The sequence below is a fragment of the Nicotiana tabacum genome, chromosome 24, assembly GCF_000715075.1.
Source record: "Nicotiana tabacum cultivar K326 chromosome 24, ASM71507v2, whole genome shotgun sequence".
Lineage (NCBI taxonomy): Eukaryota > Viridiplantae > Streptophyta > Magnoliopsida > Solanales > Solanaceae > Nicotiana > Nicotiana tabacum.
In genome coordinates this window covers 57,044,392-57,059,527 of record NC_134103.1, presented here as the reverse complement: position 1 = coordinate 57,059,527, position 15,136 = coordinate 57,044,392, and the positions used below count along the sequence as shown (strand labels likewise).

The window sequence follows — 15,136 nt, the reverse complement described above, 5'->3', positions numbered from 1 at the left end:
TACACATTATTTTTATTGTAATATTTTTATTACCCTCCACATTCTTTACTCCCTCTAAAGCCAACTTTTTTAATAGGAGAGCACAATTAAAAGAGAAAACTAATTGAAATACTAAACTTAAAAGGGAAGAAAAATCTAATTGCTATGACATATAATACAAAATACCAATTATTAGAAAATGGTAGATTTTTAACAAATAAAGAAAATTTCCGTTTAAATTTTGAGCGAATTCAAAATTCAAATTTAGTATTGAATATGCTATTATTTTGATTATAGTAGAATGGTAAAGGGAAAAAATTAAATAAAATATCACAATATAAAAATATAAAGAATATGGCGGAAAGTATTTGAAATAGGTTTCCAGGGATTTGAGAGGCAATTATGTTTTAACCATGTTTATGCAAGTATTAAAAATACTTGTACTGCTAATACTGTGGTTCGGTATGTATTAGTTATACATAGGATTATACCAAATAGGATATATAACTAATATTGTATTAGTTATACGTATGTTGAAAAATGTACCAAACAAGAGATTTGTAATGAACAAAGTTAACACTCGTATTGTTTTTTCTAATACATCCTACCAAACGATCCTTAAGATATTTTGCATTATCATTTTTATTATATTTTTATTTTTCTTATTCAAGTTCACACATGATTAATTAAATAGGTTGTTTTATTTAAATTAAATGTTTCTCGTATAACCTTTCTGTCAAAGAACTTTAGAATGTTAAATTTATCATAAAAAGATGATAGTCGTTTGATTCATAAAGAATATTTTTTATTAGAATTATTATGTAATGTAATATTTTGTTATTTTTTTCTTTTTTCGTGCGGATAATTACACTAATATAATTAATATCCAGTTTTCAAGAAAAAAAGAAAAGAAAAAGATCTTTGGCGTTATCGCCGTAAAAATTGCACGGGGCGCCCTATTTGGTCGCCCTCATTTAATCTATACCCACTTTTTAATTTTTTTTAACTTGTACTCACTTTTTAAACAACTTTAGGCATCTATTTCCTCCTCCTTCGTCTTCTTCTTCTTCTTCTTCTTCTTCTTCAGGCGACAATAATTTTATATGATGGTTGTGAATATATTTTAATGTAGTTTGTGATATTTTACAATGGTGAGCTGTTATGATGCTTTATTTTTTTACTACTGCTTAGGGTTTTTTCTTCTTCTATTTCTTAATTGCAAAATGGGTTCATTAGATTTATTGTTGTTTTGACAAATTGATGATTGAGGTTTGTTCCTGATAATATTTGGAGGTTATGTATCAAATTTGAGTTCATTTGGAGTAGATTTAGGTATTAAATCGTAAATTGGATTGTTATAATTCAAAGAACAAATTTCTGTTTCTGGGCAATTTGCACTTCATGCCTATTTGGCCTTAAGTGCATAAAAGCGTTGGTTGCACTTCAGACCTTTTGGCCTTAATTCCATATGAAGTGCAAATTTTTACTTCAGACTTATTGGCCTTAAGTGCACCTGAAGTACAATTTTTCACTTCAGACTTATTAGTCATTGGTTGCACTTCAGAGCTGAAGTTTGTGTGTAGACTTAGAATTTCAACTCTAAGAATGCTGAAATTCAGCAAATATAAACAAAAACTTCAGCTCGAAGTTCAGCAAATACAAAACAAGATTCAGCCCTATAATACTGAAATTCAGCAAATACAAAACAAACTTTAGCCCTAGAATGCTGAAGTTCAACAATTACAAAATAAACTTCAACTCCTAGAATGCTGAAGTTCAGCAATTACAAAATAAAAACTTCAGCCAAAACATGCTGTAGATTTATTACGCTGAAGTTTGCCATTGCACTATGAACTTAAGTTTGCGTGATTGCCTTTGCAATTCAGGCCAAACTTTAGGCAAAAATATCTGAAGTTTTGCTATACTTCAGGAAAACATTCTGAAATTCAAACTTTAGACATAAATTTTTGTTACTTAAGGCCCGTATGTCTGAAATTACCTGAAAAGTAGATACGTTGTAATTATTTTTGCAAAACGGGTATAATTTAAGTGGGTATACATGCAAATGAGCCCGTTATCACCCAGGCAATCACATTCACCGAGCCCACCTACAGTACAGCAACAGAGAAGCCGATAAGAAGTCCAATAAGGGGTGAAATATTCAAAGCGGAAGGGGAATTCCCTTCCATCAAATTCATCGGATTCTCTACCGTATCAAACTGAAATCAAAGGTAATTATTCTTCACATTCTGTTCTTCGCCCAAGTCACACTGTTAATCTTTCCATCCACTTTGTCTACCGACAAGGGTAAATGGGAAAAAACCCTAGTTACCGAATCAGTGTGTCTGTAGTTAAAGAAAAAAAAAAGAACTTTGTACAGGTCTATTCTTTTCTTAGTTCATTTATGTCGTGAATTATTTGTGTATGGTTCATTTCGTTGGGTCCTAGGTTTTTCTACTGAGCGTTGTTATTCTGCATTTATGGGCTATAAGGCGTGTCCCATTTTTTTCACTAAACATCTTATACATTGAGAAATCATTTTCTGGATCATTTTTCTAGTGTATGGTAGAGTATGGAAGCAGGTGATATCATGTAACATTCAGTATGTACGGTGTTAAGATGATGCTTTGGTGATATTTTTGAGTATTAAAGGATAACAAAAATATCTAATTCTTGATTGAAGCAAAAAATATGAGGTAAGAATTGGGATATTTGCAAGCGAAGAAGCCATTTCGCCCCTTTTGGTGGGAAGTTATCTCCTTCAAGATAGCATATTCCACAATTCAAGCTAACCGACTACGGTAAAAAATGATTTCATCAAGGAAAACAATTTGTCATGCCAAACATACGTATATGAGAACTAGAATGTGTAGGTCTTAAGGGTTATGCTTCTTTGATGTGCACCTTACTTCCATACCTTCTCCACAGAGCAAACCCATTATTCCTCTTGATTTAGGTATGCATCATATTCACCTTCTCTGCAGTAGTGATGTTAGTTGCTCTAAAAAATGAACTGGTGGGATAGAATTGATATGGAGCAGAAATGTAACATTACTCTTTTTTGTGTATGTTGGCTGTAGCAGGCTACATGGCAGATAGTTGAGGTGGGCACAAGTTGGATTGGGCACCACCGTCATAAAGAATATCACTCGTTTTCTTTCTCGGGAAAATTAAATTATTGTTTGACTGCTATTGGTTGACTAGGGGTTACTTAAAGGCATGTTAGTCTTATGTCGGTTGAGAGAAAATGAAATCATTTGCAATAAAATGGCATTATGCGACTTTTAAATGGCTATGGATACATTGCATATCTTTTGGGATTAATTTTCTCAGTTTTGTTAAAAAGAAATCTGAGTACGATACTAATAAAAAAATAAGGAAAGAAAGAAAAGAGATCTGGGTAAGATAAATGCATAAATATATGACTGTGTTACCTCATCGCATTACACAGATGCTTTGTTTATGATAGATTTCAAGCACTTGGGACAAAAATGAGCTATGGAACATAGGGATGTATATGGGGAGTGGGAGAGGTCAGGGTGGCATTTTGTATTTATGTATAGTGGGAGGTTCTTGCTCACTTTCAGGAGAGCTTATAAAGATGAGGAGACCCAAATATTAATTTCAAATAACTTATAGCTTTTGGAGCATCTTGATGCATATGAGCAATGGAGCTTGTGGAGCACCGCTCAACTCGAGGATTGCTCTCTTGGTTTGCTTCAAAGTTTTCTACTTGAATCTGTTACTGTCGAATCAAACAAATACATAATGATCAAAATGTATATCCAATTTATTTATCTAACTATTGTTCGACAATGTTAATTGGAAGTTCTTGCACTGTTTATAAGTTACACTGACATGCAGCATTGCAGTGAATAATACCTACATAGTTCAGAATGAGTGGCCGTTTTTCTCGCACAATCTATGTTGGCAACCTTCCCGCAGATATAAAAGAATGGGAAGTTGAAGATCTATTCTACAAGGTTTGTCTTCTCTTGCTTTAGCTTACCAATGTTGGCCAGATAAATTAAGGTCAGGATTGAAGACTTGATATATGGAAGCTATTGCAGACACTCTAAACAATTCACTTATTTATCTTTAACAAAAAGTACCATCAAAGTGCATGTAACTATTGAGAACCTGAATTTGAAGTTCACATTTTACTTGTGATAGTATTGCAGATAAATATATGCTTATTATGTTACATTTTTAGCCTGTATTTTTGTAGTTTCTCCGGTGCATATACAAATACTAGTTGATTGTAATTTGGAAATTTTTGTAACAGTGTTGGGGTGAGCGTGAAGAGAAGCGAAGCAAAGAGACAAGGCCTCGATTCGCTTTAAGCGTGAAGCATGAAGCGAAGCGAGCACTTCATAGAAGTGAAGCGAGATTTTCAAAAAACAGACCAAAATAAACTTTGCACAACAACAACAACAACAACAACAACAACAAACCCAGTAGTTTCCCACAAGTGGGTCTAGGGAGGGTAAGATGTACGCAACCTTACCCCTATCCCTGGAAGGGCAGAGAGGCTGTTTCCGATAGACCCTCGGCTAGAGAACGACTGAAAAAGAAAAGGTAATTGCAACAAGTAGGAATAACAGCAAGATGAAATAAGATCAAATCCAAGAATGCAGTCAAACTCTAGGTAGTAATAGCCATCTATGAATAAAAGATATCATACTAACACTAATACTAGCGAACTGAGTAAGACAAAGCGAACCACTCGACTATCTACGAACCTTCTACCCTAATTTTTGACCTCAACACCCTCCTGTCTAGGGCCATGTCCTTAGTCAGCTCCAGCTGTGCCATGTCCCGCCTAATAACCTCTCCCCAAGACTTCTTAGGCCTACCTTTACCCCTCCTGCTTCCCATCGAGGCTAACCGCTCGCACCTTCTAACTGGGGCTTCTATACTTCTCCTCTTAACATGCTCGAACCATCTCAACCTCGCCTCCCGCATCTTATCCTGCACAGGGGCCACTCCCTCATTTTCCCAAATAACTTCATTCCTAATCTTATCCAACCGAGTATGCCCACACATCCACCTCAACATCCTCATCTCAGCTATTTTTAGCTTCTAGGTATGAGAGTTCTTGACCGGCCAACACTCTGCTCCATACAACATAGTCGGTCTAACTACAACCTTGTAGAACTTACCTTTAAGTCTCAGCGGCACATTCTTATCACACAAGACACCGGAAGCGAGCCTCCACTTCATCCATCCTGCTCCGATACGATACGTGACTTCTTCATCAATCTCCCTGTTACCTTGTATTATAGATCCAAGATACTTGAAACTACCTCTATTGGGAATGACTTGCGTATCAAGCCTCACCTCCACATCCCCTTCCTGGGTACCGTTGCTGAACTTGCACCCCAAGTATTCCGTCTTGGTCCTGCTCAACTTGAAACCCTTAGACTCTAGGGTCTGCCTCCAAACCTCCAGCCTCTCGTTAACACCACCCCGTGTCTCGTCAATTAAAACTATGTCATCAGCAAATAACATACACCATGACACCTCACTTTGAATGTGTCTTGTCAAAGCGTCCATCGCCAAGGAAAATAGGAATGGACTAAGAGCTGATCCCTGGTGCAACCCCATCATAACCGGGAAGTGTTCCGAGTCTCCTCCCGCTGCCCTAACCCGAGTCTTAGCTTTATCATACATGTCCTTAATCACCCTAATGTAGGTTACTGGGACCCCTTTAGCCTCCAAGCATCGTCAGAGCACCTCTCTCGGGACTTTGTCATATGCTTTTTTTAGGTCAATGAACACCATGTGCAAGTCCTTCTTCATCTCCCTATACCGCTTCACCAATCTCCTCACAATGTAAATGGCTTCCATAGTCGAACGCCCCGGCATGAAACCGAATTGGTTCTGAGAAATGGACACATTGGTCCTCACCCTCACTTCAAAACTTTCATAGTATGGCTTAACAACTTAATCCCCCTATAATTATTGCAACTTTGGATATCGCCCTTGTTTTTATACAGAGGAATCATCGTACTCCACCTCTATTCATCGGGCATCTTCTTCGTCCTAAAAATGACGTTGAACAGCCTAGTGAGCCACTCCAAACCTGCTCTACCCGCATTCTTCCAAAATTCCACAGGTATTTCATCTGGCCCGGTAGCTCTACCCATGTGCATCTTACGCATAGCCTCCTCGACCTCCTCTACTCTTATGCGGCTACAATACCCGAAATCCCGACGCATCTCGGAGTGCTCCAAGTCGCCCAACACAATGTCCCTATCACCCTCTTCGTTCAGGAGTTTATGGAAACTAGTATCTATGAATGTGCGTTGCACGTTAATAATGACACGTGATGATTTAAATATTTATTTATTTGAAGAAACAATAAAATTTAATTAATGAGAGAAATTTTATGTATAATAATACAACAATCATCTAAATGCTAAAAAATATTATTACATTAGCATAATACATGAATTTAAAATAAAAGGATATCATCAAAACTTACACAAATGATCAATTTTTTCATGTTAGTTAGATTATTATGTATTATGGTTTAAAAATATTTAATGTGATGGTATATTAACGAACACTTCTTTGTGGACAATATTTTTTTGTGTATGTTTCCTCCTAATGCTTTGGTTGCTCTGCCTTAACCAACACTCTTGTTGTCGATCTTGATATCTCTCTTAAAAGTGCAACATACAGTTGTACGTGCGAGAAAATATATTGCGGTAAATATAGTCCAATATTTAGGATGTTTGTCCTTGTGCTTTATTTGTTATATTTGCAAAACATAAACACACTAAAAGTTATTTTCACACAAATTTAAAAGGATATTCCTTGGTTTCGGAAGACGAAAGTTGAATTCAGGGATAAGAATATACTTAGAAGCACATTTGCCAGTATCATAATTTTTGCATGTATGACGTTATTGTCAAAACTTCTATATACCATATGTGTGCTATTACATAAGCTATTCGGTGTATCTAAGTTTTTCAGTAGCATGACAGACATTTTTTTAAAAACATTAACCTATATAAAATGGAAGATCAATTTTAACTTAGTCTATTATATATACGGTGACACTAACATATGTAAGAATTAATAAACTTGACAACAAACATTTATGGTAGAAGGCCATTTGGTATTAAAGTATTTAAGTATTCTTCTTGGTAGTAATTATTGGTATCATTTTCTGCTGAGTCAAAAACTGAAAAACATTTTATTTTTATTATAAAATTTTGCAATCAACCTTTTATTTAGTTGGTATCTTTTTAATTCTATCTTGCGATTTGCACAAATTACATTTTAATCTAATGATAGAAATATTTCTCTTATTAAATGTACTACCATTACCATTGGGATTGATAATGAAGTGTTCAAGAAAAAACAAATCATCTTTTATTGGATGCTCTTCTTCGTTTCCGACATGAAGTAAGAAGACACTGAATACTGGATCTGTTCTTACTTTATATTTCTTGATAGTTAAATCTTTTTTCATTTAAGGCCAGAATTATAACTTTGGCAAGCTAGCTTTTACGGTCTCTACTTTTGTCGATTTTAGAGTATTTGATAGAAATCACCTCCCAAACCATTAATTTTCTATCAAACGGTTCATTAATAAGAACTCTCGGCAATTATTTCGATCGTTTGACACTTTGCCATAAGTGTTTCATACAATATTATCAATTTTGCTTTCCTGACAAATTTAGTATCATTGCTCTGTTTTGATATATTTGTGATGGTTATTTAAGTTGTTTGAAGAGGTATATCAAATCTAAAGTGGGTGGTCTCATAATAAAATCGTTGTTGGTAAACCACTTGCTATTATTGCTAACAGTGCCATGCCTCTTGATATGATATTTGCAAGTAATGCATGACATAGAAATATTATTTCGATTACGCCGGAGGCATCTACAAAGAATAATCTCGTTATACCAGAGTCAACTCTTAATAATATAGTCTTGAAAGCTTGTTCTTGATTATGATTTAGCTTTGATTGTGCTTCGTCACTCACTTGTATAACATTTTGATTCTTAATAATATACTAACATTTTTACTTTGTGTTCTAACGCTCTTTTTATGGAATAAATTTATGTATCCTAAGATATTTTTTTAACTTGAATAAGAATTTTACTCATATGATGAATTTAAAAAATAATTAAATTGGACTCTCTTGCTAAATAATTAATTAAAGATTTAATTATTTAGTTTTAACATAAAAAATAATTTATTTTATGTTGATTCAGATCTTAATATTAGTTCATCTCTTGTTTTGAATATTTAATCTTAATTATAACTTTATCCACTATAAATTTTATTTTCAAAGAGTAAAAGATTGATATGACATTTCACTTTTAGATCTTTATGTTTGTAGAATCATTAGTGGTATTGACTCTTACCAACCATTTTTTTTTTCTCACACATTTATATTCTTAAATATTTTCTTAGTTTCTTAGTTGCTGTTTAATAATTGGGTATTTTCAATATTACATGAAAAATTTATAAAAAAATATTATTTGAGTAGGAAAATAGTTCAAATATAATATAAAAATATATTATCGTGGGGGTATTTTTTCTCAATTTCAACTCTTTATGCAGTCCATTTAATATTACTTTTATTATTTTTGGTATTGGACATTATGGAGTGGTAATGTATTGCCAATACGGAGGATTCTTATGAAATTAGTTTTATTAAACCTTCATATATATTTTTAATAAGAATTTAATAGATAAAATTTTATTAATTTTAAAAATTAGCAAATAAGGTATTGTAGTCCAAAAAATAGGTTAGTGAAGTTATGTCCTTTCCCTATGAGTTATTCCGGTTAATATTTTAGGGCTATTTTGTATATTAATATTGTATTTACGCTTTTATAATAAAATAGGCTCTCCTTTTTCTAAATGAATTTGGACAATATAATACATTTTCAAATTAAATTAGTAATAGGACATTATAATACGTTTTCGAATTAAATTAATAATAGGAATTTTAAAGAAGTATATCCTAAAAGTAATAGGATTACATGACTAAAGATATTTACTTGTTCAATTTTATATGAATTAGACCGCCCGGAAGTAATTATACTAATAGGATTCCTAAAGGTAATCATGTAGGATTCCTAACGTGTAGTATTATGTCCTAAAATTAATAGGATTATAAGGCTAATATCTAAAATTCGGGTTATGTCCTTTTATTATGAGTTATTATGCTTAATATTATAAGGTTATTTTTGTAAACCGACATTGTATTCATGATTTTATAATAATATAGATATGTCTGCCATCTTCGTCTAATCTGAGCCTCTTCCATCAAAACTCTACTTTCCTCATCTTTGATACACTTAACTTGATCCAGGTCACGGGCCTTTCTCTCTCTCACCTTGGCTAGCCTGTATAGCTTCTTGTCCCCGCCTTTGGCCCCAAGCTCTTCATACAAACGCCCAAACGCCGCAGTCTTAGCCGCAGTAACCGCTAACTTCGCTTTCTTCTTAGCCCTCCTATATCCCTCCATGTTCATCCTCTTCGCCTCCTCGTCCATGCTCTCTCTATAAGTGTCAAGTATGCCGTTTGCTTGGCTTCCACTTTCTCTTGTACCTACCCTAACACTTCTCTCGCAGCTACTCTAATACACTCCGGTGTCGTGGTCCACATACAGCTCGCGTCCCCACTGCTCCTCCAGGCTCCCATAGCCAACAACTTCCACCCCAACTCCTGCGCTTTGTCACTAGTCAAAGCACCCCACCTGATCTTGGGTTGACCATACACGACCCTCTTCCTCCTCTTCCTCACGATCTCTAAGTCCATCACCAATAATATATATAAGCACATATTCAACTTAACAAAATCCTCCTTAAGACAAGCAAAATCAACACCAAATGTAAATGAATCAAAGAAATAAAATTAGCTACTTTAATTGAAAATAATTCACTGAAAATGGATGAAACGAAAACTAAAAAAAAGGAAATATTATACTATTATAATTAGAAAATTTTACTGAAAAGAGCAAATTAAAGACTAATTGAAGAAGAAGAAAAAAACAAGAGAAGAATAGAAAACGATGCATCAACAATTTGGGGATTTTTAGCACATAAATAAATAAGAAGAAAAAGGGAAGAGGAAGGAAAAAAATTGACAGCCCTGCTTCAGCAGAGAAACAAAAACGAAGGGAAGAAGAATGAGAATAAGAACAAGAAAAAAAAAAATTGACAGCATTTACATGCTTCACCCGAGAAACGAAAGAGAAGAGAAAAAGGACAAGGAACAAATTCATACCTGAGCCTTGAAGAAGTCTTCAAGCTTCTAAAACCCTAGTTTTGTTGAGTCACGCAACTTCTGTCGAGTCTCAGGTTCAATGGGCAATTAATTTTGCAAGTTATTTTTTCTGTAAATTTAAACCCGTTCAAACTTAAAAATTAATAAAGTGCATGATTTGCATGCTTCTCGCTTTACCTTCGCTTCACGCTTCATCGAAGCCGCATTGCTTCACCTCATCTGAAGCGCCAACCTTATCGTATCGCTTCACTTCCTGCTTTAAACGCAGAAGCGAGCGCTTCCCCCAACCCTGGTATGGATAAGAAGCCAAACTCTTGCTAAAGAAAACTTCAATAATGATGTGAACATATAATTGGAAAAGAAAGGGTGATAGTGATATAGGCTTTACAACGGTAACCATAAAAAAAGATATAGGCTAGTTAACCTGTCTCCTCTCCAGGTTTTCTTGAGATCAAAAGCAGGGTTGGGGAAGCAGTCGCTTCTGCGCTTAAAGCGAAAAGCGAAGCGGTAAGGTTGGCGCTTCAGATGGGGTGAAGCGATGCTGCTTCGATGAAGCGTATGTTTGTGACTGTGAAGCATGAAACAAAGGTAAAGCTAGAATTGTGCGCCTTACTAATTTTTAAGTTTTGAAGGGTTTAATTTAAATAAAAAAATTTCAAAAAGGTTTAATTTTGTGGACTGAACCTGGGGCTTGACATTCACAAGTTGTGCGACTCAACAAAGTTAGGGTTTTCTGTTCAAGGCTTAAGTATAAATTTTTTCCTTGTCCTTATTTTTTTTCTTCTGTTGTTCTTTTTCGTTTCTCTGCCGAAACAGGTAAATGTTGCCAATTTTTATTCTTTCTTCCCTTCTTCTTTTTCGTTTCTCTGCTGAAGCAGGTAAATGTTGCCAATTTTTTTCCTTCTTCTTCTTCCCTTTTTCTTCTTCTTGTTCTTCTTCTTATTTCTCTGCTGAAAATCCTCAAATTATTGGGGATTTGTTTTGCAAATTATTGCTGCTTTATTTTTTATTCTTTTTTTTTCCTAGTCTGTTTCTTCGGTTGGTCTTTAATTCTCTTTTCAGTGGATTTTTCTAATTATAATAGCTGATTATTATCATTTTTAAAATTTTTTGTTCATGTGTATTTTTTTCAATTAAGGTTGCTAATTTTTTATTTCTTTGATCTATTTACATTTAGTGTTGATTTTGCTTGTCTATTGTGCTATCTACTTTTTAGTTTTTTAATTGAATATGTGCTTATGTATATTGTCTTTGTACAATGTTTATTTTGGTCCTTTTTTTTAAAAACAATCAATGAAGCGCTCGCTTCGCTTCACGCTTTAAGCGAATTGGGGCCTTGTCGCTTCGCTTCATGCTCGCCCCGACACTGGTCAAAAGATTCCCTCCCCTGTGATCATGAATGCTGAAGACAGAGATAACCAGAGTCAAGAGTTCAGGACTACTTTTAACCAAATGAAGGGCTAAAGATGTTTGTTCTAAGAGTTTCTTCTATTCATGTCAATGGTGTTATTGTTAGTTGGTAAGAGATTGTCAAGAAAGGCGACAATGATTCTAGCTGAGTTTCAGTGTGTGAAAATCTTAATCTATTTAGATCCTGATGTATGATCGTTGAAGTATTGGCCAGAAAATCTTGTTTTTGAGAAGTGTAGCTCATTTTGACTCCTCTTGTTTACTCTTAATTCAAAACTAAAGAGCTGGTTACTGATCTTTAGACCTCTCTTATTTTTGCAGTATGGGCGTATACTGGATGTTGAGTTGAAGATTCCCCCGCGTCCTCCTTGCTATTGCTTTGTAGAGGTTGGTTATGTGAACATATGTTCACTTGAACCTTCACTTTCTCCTTCTTTGTTCTTTTTCTGATTGTCAATCAATCATTTTGAGTTCTTTTGTATACAGTTTGAAAATGCTCGTGATGCTGAAGATGCTATCAGGGGTAGAGACGGCTACAACTTTGATGGCTGTCGTCTGCGGGTAAGAAGAGCTCAGCTAAATTTCCTTGTATTATGAAATATAGATTTTTCTGTATGCAAACTATCTCGATAACCATTTTTACTGCTTGATATAGGTTGAGCTTGCTCATGGTGGTAGAGGGCCGCCATCTTCAAGTGATCGTCGTGGTGGCTATGGCCGCAGTGATGGTGGAGGGCGTCATGGCATTTCTCGCCATTCTGAGTATCGAGGTGCCACTGGATCTTTTTAAGGGATTATATAATGCCTTCCTATATTGAAGGCTGTGTTACTATATAATTTCTCTAATCGCTAAATTTATTTAATTCCCCTAATCACCTAAATTTTTTAAACTGGTTTCTGTGATAACCATACAGTTATTGTTCGTGGCCTCCCATCTTCTGCTTCCTGGCAAGATTTGAAGGTAACAGAAGTTTTACCTGGGGATTCTGTTTGGTGATTTGAATGTGTAGCTGTTGCATTAACCTTCTGGAAAACATCTCAGGATCATATGCGAAAGGCTGGCGATGTTTGCTTTTCTGAAGTTTCCCGTGACAGTGAAGGTATGACCTAACATGTCCTATGCTTTTACTTGTAAATTTAGCACAATGTTCAAGACTTCAAGGAAACCTTGTCATTACACTTGTACGTTTCTTGGTATCCCGGGGAAACAATTGAACGTATATGAATGCTTAAGGAGTTAAAATGTTAGGAAAAGTGTTAGCTAGGTAGCATCTATTGTGTATTCCTTAGTTCCTGTGCTGCTCAAGTGCCCAAACTAAATTTTTTCTTTCATATCAGGAACCTTTGGCCTGGTTGACTATACACACTATGATGACATGAAATATGCTGTAAGTTTCTTATTTTGCTACATGGTATTATAAGTTTTGAATGGTTAGTTATCAAATGCTCCAATCTATTATCAAGGAGGTGTAGCCGTAGCTGCTAGGTTACCTCAAGGTCTTGGTTCAAATCTATTTGTGTGCATCATTAGAGTTTTTATAACCTTTCCCTGAATGATATTTTGTAACTTTTATTCTGTCGATTGTTGCTTATGGATATTTCAGCTCCTTTTTTCATTCTTTAGAAAGTGAAGTGCCATGTAGCTAACCTTTTGTCTTGTTATTCAGATTCGCAAACTTGATGATACAGAGTTCAAAAATCCTTGGACACGAACCTATATCCGGGTATTTGTTTATTTCTGTGCTGCATTTGGATTTCCTTTCTTCCCTATGCCCTCTGGGTCGCTTTTTATCTTTTAATTGTTTCCGGGGTCCTCTGTTTTTGGGATGGAGCGGTGGGTTTCATAATCAGTGGAGTAGTAATGATTTAGGTTATCTTCTTGGGTGCTGTACCTAATTCTATATCCTTGAAGTAGTACTATTTTTGACTTTATTTTACAGTCACTTATATCTTTATTTTTAGGCTCACTTGATTTTCATTGTCCTATATATAGGTAAGAGAACACAAGCGAAGTCCATCCAGAAGCCGCAGCAGGAGCAGGAGCAGAAGTCCGAGGGGGAGCAGAAGCAGAAGCAGAAGCAGAAGCAGAATTCCGAAGAGGAGGAGGTATTCATATTGTAGATCATGAATGGGTTGTATGTGCACATTCATTTTTCTCTTGTTTTCCAGCATAAAGTTTTCCTTGTGCAGCAAATCAGCTGGAAGATCTGTTTTGAGATCACCGCCGGCGAAGTCTAGATCTGCATCTCCTGTGAAGTCGACTAGGTACATGACAACTGAGTTTTTTAATTCATATTAAAGTCGGGGATGCCTCTTTTAACCCTTTTGGTGGTTTGGGCCCTTTTTAAATGTAGACCCAGGTCCAGGTCCAAGTCCAAGTCCAAGTCCAGATTAAGGTCGGCGTCCCCTCGTCAGGTAAGGCTTTGTTTCTAATGTAGGACCATGATGACAATAAAGTATGTCACAGTGATATTTCATTTTTGTAATTGGAGGGTGCCTTGTCTTTATACCTCGTGGCAGACCATCGTGGATGGATATTTGAATCGTCGCTTCTGCTCATGCCTTAATCATTCTGATGTTAGCTAACTTGATTGCTTTCAGGCACGATCAAACAGTGGCTGATTTCATGTGATTTTATTAGGTGTACCCCACTAAAATTATGCTTAGTTCGGTTTTGGACTCAAACTGCAAACTAAGGTGTGGTTATGGGGTGTACCTAAAGCAGAACCATTTGAGGTCTTTCCATAATGTATGTGGTCCTACTTGAGAGTTCTGTTATCTTGTTCTATTAGATATTAGTGATATGTGTGGCCAGTGATGGCGTAGCATTCATTTATGTTAGTGTTTTTGGTGTTTGAGGAGATATAGCTCAAGTTGGACTGGTTGGCATATACTGTGTATTGCCAAAATTTGGTTGTTATGGGCATGCTATATCAGTTTGGCACCATTTTTATGTTGGCGCTAGAGGGAATATATGTTATCTTCTGTGTTCGCCATCTTCTTTGGCCAAGTGTAATGTACTTTCACAGCCCCCGCCACAAAAAAAAAAAAAAAAAAAAAAAAACACTTGAAGATTACTTGACTACCTCTTCACTAGAATTTTAATGTAGAAAGTCTTGCATTGTATAGCAGTCCTGGCGAATGAGTTAAAATCTGAGAGCAAGTCAAGTTGTATTACTTTTGCAAAGGAGTTTAGACCAACCCATTTAAGAGACGTTAATGGGAATTTCGCCCATGATTGTGCAGGCTAAGGACCAACTACACAAATTTACCCAGCCTAGAAATGTTCACGTTACTTCCATGACTACTGCGCAGTCATATATTTTTAATTGTGCCACACAAGCTGGTAATAGGGTAGATCAAATATTAATAAGTATTCATTAAAGACTAAGAGGGTACTTTCTTAACTTCAATATTGTAAATGGCCATGAAGGCCATTTCCTTAATAAGATCAGCTTGCTTATTCTATGAGACTGGTATTAGCTTGAGA

The 15,136-nt window shown here is 35.4% G+C and overlaps 1 protein-coding gene across 14 annotated transcripts; it reads left to right on the top strand.

Annotated features, from left to right (window-relative positions):
* The first annotated feature begins 2,053 nt into the window (after positions 1 to 2,053).
* LOC107799110 (serine/arginine-rich splicing factor SR34A) lies at positions 2,054 to 14,642 on the top strand. Of its 14 annotated transcripts, none has more exons than XM_075248346.1 (14): positions 2,064 to 2,210; positions 3,063 to 3,758; positions 3,852 to 3,962; positions 11,968 to 12,033; positions 12,133 to 12,207; positions 12,302 to 12,416; positions 12,561 to 12,607; positions 12,689 to 12,746; positions 12,985 to 13,034; positions 13,314 to 13,370; positions 13,640 to 13,752; positions 13,837 to 13,911; positions 14,001 to 14,061; positions 14,139 to 14,642. In XM_075248346.1, exons 3-14 carry the CDS (start codon positions 3,876 to 3,878, stop codon positions 14,211 to 14,213), a joined length of 879 nt encoding a protein of 292 aa, XP_075104447.1. In that variant the 5' UTR covers positions 2,064 to 2,210; positions 3,063 to 3,758; positions 3,852 to 3,875; the 3' UTR covers positions 14,214 to 14,642. The 14 variants fall into 14 exon arrangements, with proteins under 14 accessions (XP_075104452.1, XP_075104446.1, XP_016477670.1 ...); XM_075248352.1 differs by adding an exon at positions 10,676 to 10,824 and having other exon boundaries at positions 3,063 to 3,962; positions 14,248 to 14,642; XM_075248348.1 differs by adding an exon at positions 10,676 to 10,824 and having other exon boundaries at positions 3,063 to 3,962.
* Positions 14,643 to 15,136: the final 494 nt, after the last annotated feature.

Excerpts from the sequence above, each read along its gene's own strand:
- LOC107799110 (XM_075248345.1), top strand. The coding sequence starts at position 3,876 with ATGAGTGGCCGTTTTTCTCGCACAATCTATGTTGGCAACCTTCCCGCA. Across the intron at positions 13,753-13,836 it reads AGAATTCCGAAGAGGAGGAG|CAAATCAGCTGGAAGATCTG; the intron begins GTATTCATATTG and ends TTCCTTGTGCAG. Across the intron at positions 14,062-14,138 it reads GGTCGGCGTCCCCTCGTCAG|GGTGCCTTGTCTTTATACCT; the intron begins GTAAGGCTTTGT and ends TTGTAATTGGAG.